A 12,193-nucleotide genomic window follows, 5' to 3' on the forward strand; every position below is an offset into this window, starting at 1 on the left:
TAAGGAGGTTCCTCAGGATGCTTTAGCTTCCTGTAGAGCAGTGGTTCTTAACCTTCCTAATGCCTTGACCCTTTAATACAGTTCCTCATGTTGTGGTGACCTCCAGCCATAAAATTATTTTTGTTGCTACTTCATAACTGTAATTTTGCTACTGTTATGAATCGTAATATAAATATCCGATATGCAGGATGTATTTTCATTGTTACAAATTGAACATAATTAAAGCATAGTGATTAATCACAAAAACAATATGTAATTATATATGTGTTTTCCGATGGTCTTAGGTGACCTCTGTGAAAGGGTCTTTCGACCGCCAAAGAGGTCGCGACCCACAGGTTGAGAACCGCTGCTATAGAGGGTTTGGAAGTGAGTCATCCTTGCTGTTTTCATTGAATCCAGTTGTAACTTAAAATTACTGACCTTGGCAGGTCTGGATATTGAAAGGAAAGGAAAATATTAATTACATTGATCTTACTTTTTCTGTGTTTAGATATATCCCTCGGAGTTTGGAAAGGAAAGGATGAAAGAAGAGCAAGTTCAAGGACCAGTAGAGTTATTAAATATTCCTGAAAATGCCCCTGAAAAGGACTGGTATTAAATCACTGTATATAATAAAACTAAACTTTATAAGTTCATGTTAGTAAATCAGAATTCTGGTCACTTTAAAAGTTAGGACCAAAATTACACATGCCATTCAAAGTTAAAAAAGCTTGCAGAGTAAAGTCTGTCAGAAGTGGCATACTATTTATTCCAACAAAATTTTGTGTATATACATCTTATTTCTATATTCAAGAAAATAATTATTACCTTTTTGGGGGTTGTTGCTTTCTATGTAAGTGCATTGAAACTCTGTGTTCAAATTACATAATCTGTCTAATTGAGTATTAAATACAAAAATAAAAGATTGATACGTTTTTTGTCATAATGTAATACAGAAAAAATTAAAGCAGTTCATAAACCACTAGGTGGAGCTCTTTGTGCACTTAATAAAGATGGTGGTTAAATACTATTTTATTGGTGGGAGAAAAGAACTGATGAAGACTGTCAAAGGATATGTTGTAGTTAAGTGATTAATTAAACCTATAACCATTTAGACTTGACAACACATAATTTCTTTATAACTATTGCTAACACTTTCCAAGTATATTTTATAATATAGTTCTTGTCCATCAGTTTTTCTTGAGAAGGGTATACATGGTACCAAAATTAACACCCACAAAAAAATACCTTCTAAGAATTAAAAACATAGGTAAGCATATGTAATTCTTACACTCTCCTAGGTATCAAATTCCAAACAAAATACCTATTTTCTACCCTGTCAAAATAATAAATTATACTAAAGTGTTTAATATTCATAAAGGCAAAGTAATGGAGGAAGGATGGATTGATATGGAGGTTGTAATAATTTTACTTGAAATAATTGCATTTATTTTTTAAAGGGATATAGATATTTGTGCTTTTGTATAAGTAAGCTTAATGGTTTTTTTCCCTTTTTAGGACCTCTAGAGAAAAATTGAGAGATTATCAATTTAAACGACTGAAGTACTATTATGCAGTAGTAGACTGTGATTCTCCTGAAACAGCTGCTAAAATTTATGAGGATTGTGATGGCCTGGAATTTGAAAGTAGTTGTTCATTTGTAGATTTAAGGTAATCCAGTGTGTGTCTTATGAATTTAATCTTGTCCTAAACATAATTACAGGAAGAAAAATATTCGAACTGGTAGTGCTCTGTACTGTTTTATATTCTAAAAGACTTTTTTCTTTTGGATGAACATTACCTCTAACAAAGAAAACTGGAATAAGAAAATGCTAAAGTATCTTATATGAGCCACCCCACATTTATGTCCTTTCAAATATGTTGGCTATGTTTATTTTGTCTTTCTTTTTTAAAGTATGTTCTATTGATTATGCTTTGCCCACCTTCACCTAGTACCCCCTTCCCTCCAGCAATCTCTTCCTGTTAGTTCATGTCCATGGGTCATGCATATAAGTTCTTTAGCTTCTTCATTTCCTATACTATTCTTAACATTCCCCTATCTATTTTATACCTACCAATTATGCTTCTTAATCTTAGTACCATTTCCCTCATTCTCCCCCTTCCCCCTCCCCACTGATAACCCTCCAAATGATCTCCATATCTATGATTCTTTTCCTGTTCTGGTTTTTTGCTTTGTTTGTTTTTGTTTTCATTTTTAAGATTCAGTTGTTGATAACTGTGAGTTTGTTGTCATTTTAATGTTCATAGTTTTGATCTTTTTCTTAAATAAGTCCCTTTAACATTTCATATAACAATGGCTTGGTGATGATGAACTCCTTTAGCTTTACCTTGTCTGGGAAGCACTTTATTTGCCCTTCCATTCTAAATGATAGCTTTGCTGGATAGAGTAATCTTGGTTGTAGGTCCTTGCTTTTCATCACCTTGAATACTTCTTGCCAGCCCCTTCTTGCCTGCAAAGTGTCTTTTGAGAAATCAGCTGATAGTCTTATGGGAATTCCTTTGTAGGTAACTCTCTGCTTTTCTCTTGCTGCTTTTAAGATTCTTTATCTTGAACCTTTGGCATTTTAATTGTGATGGGTCTTGGTGTGGTCCTCTTTGGGTCTAGCTTGTTTGGGACTCTATGCTTTCAAGACTTGTATGTCGATTTACTTCACCAGATTATGGAAGTTTTCTTTCATGATTTTTTCAAATAAGTTTCCAATTTCTTGTTCTTCCTCTTCTTCTGGCATCCCTATGATTCAGATGCTGGCACTTTTGGAGATATCCCAGAGTCTTCTCTTACTCTCCTCATTTTTTTCTGAATTCTTGTTTCTTCTTTCTGTTCTGGTCGAATGTTTTATTTCTTCTCTATGTCCCAAATCATTTATTTGAGTTCTGGCTTCCTTTTCTTCACTGTTGGTTGCTTGTTGATTTTTCTTTATTTCACTTAATATAACCTTCATTTTTTCCCTTATGTTTTTGCTGTACTCAGTCATTTCTCTCAGCTTCCTGATCACAAGTGTTTTGAACTCTGCATCTGATAAGTTGGCTCTCTGTTTTGTTTAGTTCTTTTTCTGGGGTTTGTTCTCTTCTCCCATTTGTACCATATTTCTTTGTCTCCTCAATTGGCAGACTCCCTGTGTTTGTTCCAGTGTATTAGGTAGAGCTGCTTTGACTCCCTATCTTAGCATACCTATTAAATTGTAAGGGGCAGAGCATTAGGTATTTGCCAGGACAGGGCAACCTGCTTTACCACTTTGTGGCTCTGTGGGGGGGCGGGGTTGTCCAAGAGGGGATTATGCCACTGCCTGGTTTCTGGACGTTTGCCCAGCACTTGCACTGTTTCCAGTCACATTCCCCCATTCCTCTATGTAACTGGTGCCCTGCTAGCTGTTGCCCTGGTGGTGATCCCCATAGTGGGTGAGTTTGTATATGTTCTAAGTCTTTTTAAATGGACTATCCCGAGAAACAGGCAGTTTCTTCTGCCACCCTAACCCCCACTGGTTTTTACAGCCAGAAGTTATGAGGCTTTATCTGCCCAGCGCTGGAACCCTGGGCTGGGCCATGTGGCCCAGCACTGGGATTGCTCACTCCCAAGGTATCCCTCCATATTTTTATTCACCACATGTTAATGTGGGACCGCTACTGCCACCTCTCCACACCACACCATGTCTCTCTACCCTGATTCTGGTCTCCATCCCTCCTACCCATCTGGATGAGTGTGGCTTCTTTAAATCCTTGGTGGTTTGACTCCCATACAGTACAATTTTTCTGGCAGTTCTGGGTGCTTTTTTGTTTTGAGGTTAGTTGTAATTATTCTTGTCGTTGCATGAGGAGGTAAAGCGTGTCTACCCAAGCCTCCATCTTCACTGGAAATCTTGGCTATGTTTTTAGGGTGGTGGGTTATGTGTAGTGATATTACTTTGCAATTGTCTTTTATAACTAGGAACCAGGTGAATTCATTTTATTTTAAAACAGAAGTGGGGACAAAGGAATTTGCTAATAAACTGGTACTTCTAGATCTGTGCTGTCCAGTGTAGTAGCCACCAGTCACAGCTGGCTATTTAAATTTATTTAATTAAAAATTTTGAAATACTTAGCTGGCAGGGGAGATACCATGATTACAAAGGTGGTTTTCCCAGTGTGAGCCTTATCCATTGCACTCAGGATACGTTGACCCCTGCAACTTCCCCAAATGTGGGAAACTTGATTGCATAATTTGTGGTAGTGGGAGACTGGAAAATATTTTTTTTTCTCTTAAAATTCATTTGCTCAGACACAGAATATTGCCATCATCATAGGAAGTTCTGTTGAACAACACTATTCTAAGTGCTGCTCAATAAATGAATGAATGAATTGCTGGCAGTGTGTTGAGACTTGAGCATTATTTTCACCATGTGCTCAGGCTTCACTGACCCAGAGCTGAAAAACCCTAGGTGGTTGTGAGTGTCAGTTCTAAGGAAATGGGAAGCTGAACTACTGTACCATTTTAGCCTAGTGCTTTGGAACCCAGTAAACCATTCTACTGTGATACTTTTCAATAGAAACCACTTCTTTCTTTGTGTGGAGGTTTGTTAGAGGCTTTGTTCTCAAAATGAAATGTTTTAGGGCATAAAAATGCATCAATTCAGAGTCACTATGGCTTTCATACTTCAAAGGCATTCCAATTGGTAGGGAAATACAAATAAAAATTTTGGAATTGATATTTTGGGGTAAGACTTTAGTGTGCTTAAGTATATAGTAAGAAGGTCATTTCTCATGGGCAAACTGTTTCCTTCTCTTTTCTGTTAACAATTTCAATAGAAGGTGCTTGTTTTGAATGTTTCAATAGTAGTTACTAAACATTTGTTAGAATGTCATACTCTGGTTATTATGAATTGATGTTAACATATTCTTTTCAGGATTGTTCTGTTCTTTATGTTTCCATTTTGGGACATTTCCATGCAGTGTTAGAATAAGCTCTGGCAGTGCCTAGATCAATGGCCATGGAAAAATATACATTCACTGTTTTATTTTGTCATAAATAAAAGAAAACAGAGTTTTCTACTGCCATCCTGTTATCTAGGGAAACCTTCTTTCATCTGCCCCAAAATATAAAAGTATGCATATTAGTAACAGTTAAATATATTAGTCTAAAAAACAAACATATTTGTTTTTCTTCTACTGTGTGCAGAAGTATATAGCTGGAGGAGGGTATTATGTAGATGTAATGAACCTTAATTACTCATTCCTGCCAACCAAAATCATTTTTGATAGCATATACAGCATATGCTTTTCTTGAGGAATTAAAATGTATGTAAATTACAAAAGCTAAATATAGTGACCATGGCTTATTTAACTCTGCTTCCCCAGCACCCTCAGTTCCTTAGCCTGATGTCTGAGAATTGTATAACAATTATAATGGCTAATTTAAATTTAACAGCTATCTATTTGTGGAGGAAAGTTTTAAGAGAAGATTGTTAGGATTTTTTAATCTTGAAGAATCAACCTTAAGTTTTTCCTTATTTTCAGTGACACCTCATGTATATGATAGTTTATATTCAGAAAACTTAATCATCAATAATTCTGTTTGATCTTCATAATATTATGTAGCAGCCCAGTGACTATGCTAACAGGAGGCTAGGTCTTTTTGAACATGAGGGACCCATGTGTGCTTGCACTGACTCATATTAGCTGACTCCTAATGCAGGGTTTCTACCTATATGGAGTTCACTTAAATTTAATGGAAATACAGATTTATAGCTTATGAAATGCAGAAATTTTGTGCCAAGGTTATTTCTAACATTGTTTGCCTCGTCTACATGTGTGTTCTGTAGAAAATTTTATATGGTATGTATGTATAAACTACAACTAATTACAAGAGAATTTAAACTGTGGTTGTTTATTACTGCGGCATGTGTTTAAATAAATTTTTTTTCTTTCTTAGGTTTATACCAGATGATACTACTTTTGATGATGAGCCCAAGGACATAGCTTCAGAAGTGGATTTAACAGCATATAAACCAAAATATTTCACATCTTCTGCAATGGGAACATCAACGGTATTTCTTAACTTTTAAAAACGTATAGCTGGACTTTACTTTTTTAAGAAAAGGCTTTGTGTACTGTTTACTATAGCATCTTTAGAAATGGACAGTATTCAGATTTTTAACATACATCTTCAAATAGAAATGAGACCCAAGTGTATTTGCATTTTTATCTACTACATCTGTTTGAACCTATTTACAGATTTTTGTTTTGCTTTTAAGCCTGAGTCAGTTACCTGCAAATGTTTCTTTTTTCTCTTCTGTCTTTTCCATACACTTTTAACCAACTAAATTCTTTAGTAAGTAATATGTTAGTTACTAACATTCTAGGAAGCAGTGGGAAGGAGGTAGTGGGAAGATTACCTTAAATTCCAGTTAAAACAAAACTAATTGAAATTTAAAATAGGAACACATTTTTTTTGCAGATAGGATCCAAAATTGTAAGAATAATTGAAGAAGAATTCAGGACTACTGGATGTCACATTAATGCTGAATAACCCACAGTCAAAAGATACTCTATTGAATTTATCATTTTGCTACCCACTGTTACCCCCTTCCTCCCCCAATTAACATTTTATCCACAACTGGACTCTGCAATGGCCATACAGGCTTCCCACTGCCTTTCTGTGACAAACTACTGTTCTCTTCTGAGGATAGTCTGGTGGCAGAGAGAGGGACTTCTGTATCTTTCACATGCATGCTGTGGTGCGCACTGCGCGGCATTCATTAGTTACTGGGTTTCATAAAACCCTACCATTATGTATAAGTGAAGTCTAAAAGATCCCCTCACTGCCAGGGGAGTCGGCGGAGGTGAAGGAGGGTATGGGGGAATAACACACAATACAGTGTACAAATTCTTTAATAAGTTTCATGTTGTGGAATCGCACACCTGAAACCTGTATAATTTTGTTACAGATTCTTTAATAAGCAATATGTTGTGAAGTTGTACACCTGAAACCTATATAATTTTGTTAACCAGTGTCACCGCAATAAATTCAATAAAATGGAAAAAGATTTTAAAAAATATAAAAAGAGGTTAAAAAGGAAAAATAAAAACATTTTAAAAAGTAAAAGATTCAGTCACATAAAATGTAGAGTCATGTTATTTTTAAAACTAAAAAATGACTAGGGCAAGCCTGTCTAGCCAGCCAGTCTGGAGTTCCTGGGGTCTGGCTGTATTATCCATATCTGTCCCAGTTCCAGCAGTGGTTTTGTGGTCATTAGCTCAAGCTTAATTATCAGAATAGGGGTAATTCTGAATCCTGTGGCTAGTTAGAACCAAGACAATGGCAGCTATTTTAAGGATCAGGTTCCTCGGTTAATTAGTGCCCATTTTGTTGTCCTGATCTGAGGAGACTAGCCTGAGGGGAAAAAGAACAAGGATGTAGGGCCCACCCTGTGATGAAGATAAAACCTCTAAAGGACCCTATCTGGGAATGGGGGTTGTGTAGAGGACAGGAGCCACTCACCAAACCCATCTTTTATAGATGAATTCCTGAATCATGGGGTTTACTATACTTCCAATCAATAGACACCTTTATCATCAGTAGGTTCTTAATCTTTTTTGGAAAATAGATCCCACTAAGATTGTGTTGAAAGTTTCATCAACAGATTTAACATAGTTCGTAGACCTGACCTACCTAAACCTCCAGGTGACAAAATTGTTTTCACTGATTTATAGTAATGCTAACTTTTTCACCAGTGCATTTTAAAAATTTCTTTTCACCACAATAATCCAAATAGTGATGAATTTTTACTCCCTGTTAGTGGAGTACCTTAAATATAGCAGAAAGTTAGGAGATGGGAGATAAGGGTTAATTGAAATGATTCTGTTTCCACAAATAGAATACTTTTTAGTTAAGGGTGTCATTTATCTGTTTTAGCATGTCTTAACCTTTTTAGCTTACTGTTAACATATAAGTTAGTGATAAATATTCTTTAACACGTTTGGATGGCTGACATTTTCATTTTTATTTATTGTTTTTTTTTTCCATTGATGAAAGGTGGAGATCACTTGGGATGAGACCGATCATGAAAGAATTACAACGCTCAACAGGAAGTTTAAAAAGGAAGAGCTTTTGGACATGGATTTTCAGGCTTACTTAGCTTCCTCTAGTGAAGATGAAGAGGAGATAGAAGATGGGCTACAAGGTACGTGTTACTCTTCTGGTGTTCTACATTTGTAGGCATTTAAATGCCTAATCTAGACTTCTTAATGGAAATATGTCTTTGGCAGTATGTGAAAAGGGAGTACCAAACTAAGTCTTAAATCATCTGCAAAGCATACTCTCATATATTATATACACCTTATATAGTAATTGAAACTTTTATTAAAAAATATTTCCTTAACCTGAATTTCTTTACCCTAAGCATTTACTTTAAAACTAAGAACTTCTTTTAGATTGATTGAATATTTTTTACATTCTATTTTTCTCCTCAGCTAGTTTACAAAGTAGCCTCTCTGTTTATTTAGCAATTGTCCTAGAAATTATGACCTACATCCATAACTTAGAAAGTCAAATGGTAATTAATGTTTTACCACCCTCTATAATACAAGAAAAAACTTTCATGTTACCTTGTATATTGTAATTCTAACTTTTTTTTTCCCAGTCCCTAGGGACATTAATATTACTATTTTTATACTTTCTTTCTTTAAATTTACTCACATTTTTTTCCACTTCTTTTTCTCTGTATTCTTTTCTAAATCTTATTCTTCTGAGATGATTTTCCTTCTCCCTTAAGTAAATCCTTGATAATTTCCAGTAGTATCTGTTGGTGTCAGACTCTCTTGAATTTTAGTTTAGTTTAAAAATGTCTTTATTTTGCCTTCACTTGTGAAGATATTTTCACCAGTAAAAAATTCTAGGTGGACATTTCTTTCCAACTGCACACTGATAACTTTTGAGAAGTCAAGCTATTAGCTTAACTTTTTTAACTCTTTAGAAGATTGTCTGTATTTTTTTCTTTTGATTACTTTTAAAGTTTTCTCTTTCTTTTTGTCCTTCTTCAGTTTTACTGTGAACTAAAGTAAATTTCTTTTTATTTTTTTGTGCTTGAAATTTGTTGCATTTCTTGAATTTGTGGCAGGAGATCTCTTATTAGTTTTGGAATATTCTTAGCCATTATCTATTGAGCTATTTCTCTTTCCCTCTCCTTCTGGAACTCCAATTAAATATATGTTAATCTTTTTTACTGTAATTTCCATATTTCTACTCTCCTATATATTTTTTCTGTTGTGTTTCTGTGCTGCATTATGGATACAGTAGTCCCTCTCTATATCGTGGTTCACTTATCACAGCCTCACTGTATCGTGGGATTTTTTTAAATATTATATTTAATTATTTATCACGGATTTTTTGCTATATTGCAGTATTTTGCGGTACTGTATACGTATGTTGTTAAAGTTACGTAGGTTTAAGAGTGTAGAATATGTTTAAGAACATAAGTAGTGTTTATAAAAGTGTGGAAAAGGGTTAATAAGAAAGTGGGAAAGGTGAATAAGGGACTGGGCACGGTTTATAAGTGTGTGGGAAGGGTTTATAAAGCCTAAATGTAAGGTTCCTACTTCGTGGATTTTCACCTATCACAGGGTGGTCTAGAACGTAATACCCATGATAAATGAGGGAATACTGTGTTTTTTTCTGACCTATCTTTCAGTTCTCTAATTTTTTATTCAGCAGTGTTAAAAATGTCAATAGACCTATGCATGGAATTCCTAGTTTTGGTTATTGTATTTTTTACTTGTAAAGGTCCTATTTGTTTATTTTTCAAATCAACAATATATTTTTCTACTCATTGCAGATTCTTTTAACATTTATTATCATGAACAGAGTATGTTTCTGTAGTCTGTGTCTAATAATTTCAGTGTTTCAGATCTTTCGTGGTTGATTTCTATTACTTTACAAGATAGTTCTCTTGTTTACTTGTATGCCTGGTTAACTTTGTGTGCTGATTTGATATTTGAGGTGAGAATATCTCATCAGAGAGAACCTTCATTTATTCTGGTCATTCTGGGACCACAATACTACATTTTAATGCTGGAGTTTCCCTGGACTTCATGGGTGACGCAGGTTTTCATGAAGGCTGATTTACTTCTGGTTGACCCTTGCACTGAGAATATACTACTCCACGTCCCTGCTCAATGTGAGGGTGCTAACTGAAATAATCTCTTTCCTGGTCTTTAACTTTTGTCCTCTTGGCACTGCCAGGCTACCCAAACTGTAGTTTAAGCCACATATGTATTTTTTGTGGATCAGTAAATGCTCTCAGGTTAAAATCAGTCTTCAACTCCAGGATCATCACTTTGGTGCTCCCTTCTTCTTGATATTGACTTTGTTATTCTTAACTAAGTTGTCATTTTTTTTAAGACCCCCTTGAAGTTTTTAAAAATATGTTTTAAAATATTTAATCCAACTTGATGTCATCAGTGAAAGCTTTGTCTGAAGTACCTAGCTCAGCATTAATGGAAGCAGAAATTCTTAGATTATCTATATCTTTATTTTAAAAAATTTATTTTTTGATGATTGACGTGATTAATGGTATATTTTTAAAATGTATACGTGTGCTTAAAATAACTAATTTTTGAAAAATAGATTCAAAATACCCCTTTTACTTATACTGGATCAGGCCCCATTTGGGAATTTGGTTATTTGATTATAAAAGTGGGGAAGGACACCTGGGGAGTGTTCCCAGCTCCTGACCAGACCACGCAGCTCAAGGTCCCAGTGTCAAGGACTATCAAGCCTCATTGTTTCTGACTGTGCAAACCAGTGGGGGTTGGGGCGGAGGAAGAAATTGCCTGTCTCACAGCAGAGTCCGCTTATTTAAAGGGCACCCACAGTCCTAGAATGTGTGCAGACCCACCCACTCTGAGAACAACAGCCGGGGCAACGGCTAGAGAGGCACCAGTCCCATACAGAAGTGGGAGAGGTGCCTGGAAAAGGGGCAAGTGCTGAGCAAGCAGAATTGTTCCCTCTCGGACCCCTCTCCCACATACAGGGCCATAATATGGTGAAACAGGTCGCCCTGTACTGACAAATCCCTAAGGCTCCGCCCCTTACAGCGTAACAGGAACAACAGCTCTACCTAAGACACAGAGGCAAACAAACACAGGAGCCTGTCAAGATGAGGAGACAGAGAAGTATGGCCCAAAAGAGGGAACAGATCAAGATTCCAGTGGGAGAACTTAAGTTATGAGGATATAGCCAACCTAACAGATACAGAATTCCAAACACTGGTGATAAAGATGCTTACAGGCTTGACAGATATGTTTGAGTATGGCAAATACATAAGGGAAAAATTGAAGGCTATTCTAAGTGAAACGAAGGAAAATCCACACAACCCAATGGTGAAGGGAAGGAAACGGGGGTTCAAACCAATGATTTAGAACATAGGGAAGAAGACTTCCGGCCAAGATGGAGGCTTAGACGGACACGCTAGGTCTCCCTCTACAACTAGAGAGGAATACAACTACTTCAAAACAAAGGATAACTAGAAATTCCAGAAAATAAAACTACACGGAAGCCCAACATATGAAGTTATAAACCAGCGGTGCCATTTGGGCAGGTAAGAGTTAAAGAGGGCAGCGCTGTTTGCGGTCGGAGCGGCGGGGCGGTGAAAAATCCCGGCTGCGGTCAAGCCCCTGGTGGTGCGCGACCCCGGCGCTGGGGAGAGCGGCCGCCGCATCGCCTTGAACAGTGAGGCCCAGGGGGGTGGGAGGACGGATCCCAGTCTCCTAGCTGAATAACTGTGTGAATCCATCTTGGACCCCCGCCCCCAAAGAAAGCACCACAGGGCTGCGAAATAGGTCGCAGACAGGCGCCAGTCGCTGAATTGTGACGCGTACACAGGCACTGCCCCTTACAGCTGGCCCAAGAAAACAAAACGCATCTGTCAAAATGAGGCAGACAACTATAGAAATCCCGGTGGCACAGCTCACCAGGCAACAGATGGAGAACCTGACAGATGAACAGATAAGAAACCTGTCAGAGGCTCAGTTCTGGGCCATTGTTATCAGGTGGCTTACAGAATTCACAAAAGAGCAGGAAAAAGATAAGAAAGAAGCGAAAAACACTCATAACGAAAGGAACAAAACCACATATGAGACAGATGGTGAGGAAAAAAGATCCAGAGTTCATTTCAACAAACTGGAATATGGAGAAGGAACAAGAAGTCAACCAATGCAGGGA

At 36.7% G+C, this 12,193-nt stretch overlaps 1 protein-coding gene and 1 non-coding gene across 2 annotated transcripts in view; both read left to right on the forward strand.

Moving 5' to 3' along the window:
• The window catches only part of ESF1 (ESF1 nucleolar pre-rRNA processing protein), a 70,386-nt gene that overhangs the window by 11,742 nt on the left and 46,451 nt on the right, over positions 1-12,193 (forward strand). Inside the window, exons 5-8 of the mRNA XM_090286042.1 lie at positions 491-591; positions 1,498-1,650; positions 5,906-6,020; positions 8,009-8,156. Of these exons, the coding sequence (XP_090142168.1) occupies positions 491-591; positions 1,498-1,650; positions 5,906-6,020; positions 8,009-8,156 (517 nt within the window). The remainder of the gene's footprint in view (positions 1-490; positions 592-1,497; positions 1,651-5,905; positions 6,021-8,008; positions 8,157-12,193) is intronic.
• Positions 4,072-4,239, forward strand: LOC150003194 (U1 spliceosomal RNA). Its single transcript, XR_016512857.1, has one exon. It is a non-coding gene; the product is annotated as a U1 spliceosomal RNA (small nuclear RNA).

Source organism: Furipterus horrens, unplaced genomic scaffold (genome assembly GCF_987537825.1).
Source record: "Furipterus horrens unplaced genomic scaffold, mFurHor1.1.pri manual_scaffold_8, whole genome shotgun sequence".
Classification (NCBI taxonomy): domain Eukaryota; kingdom Metazoa; phylum Chordata; class Mammalia; order Chiroptera; family Furipteridae; genus Furipterus; species Furipterus horrens.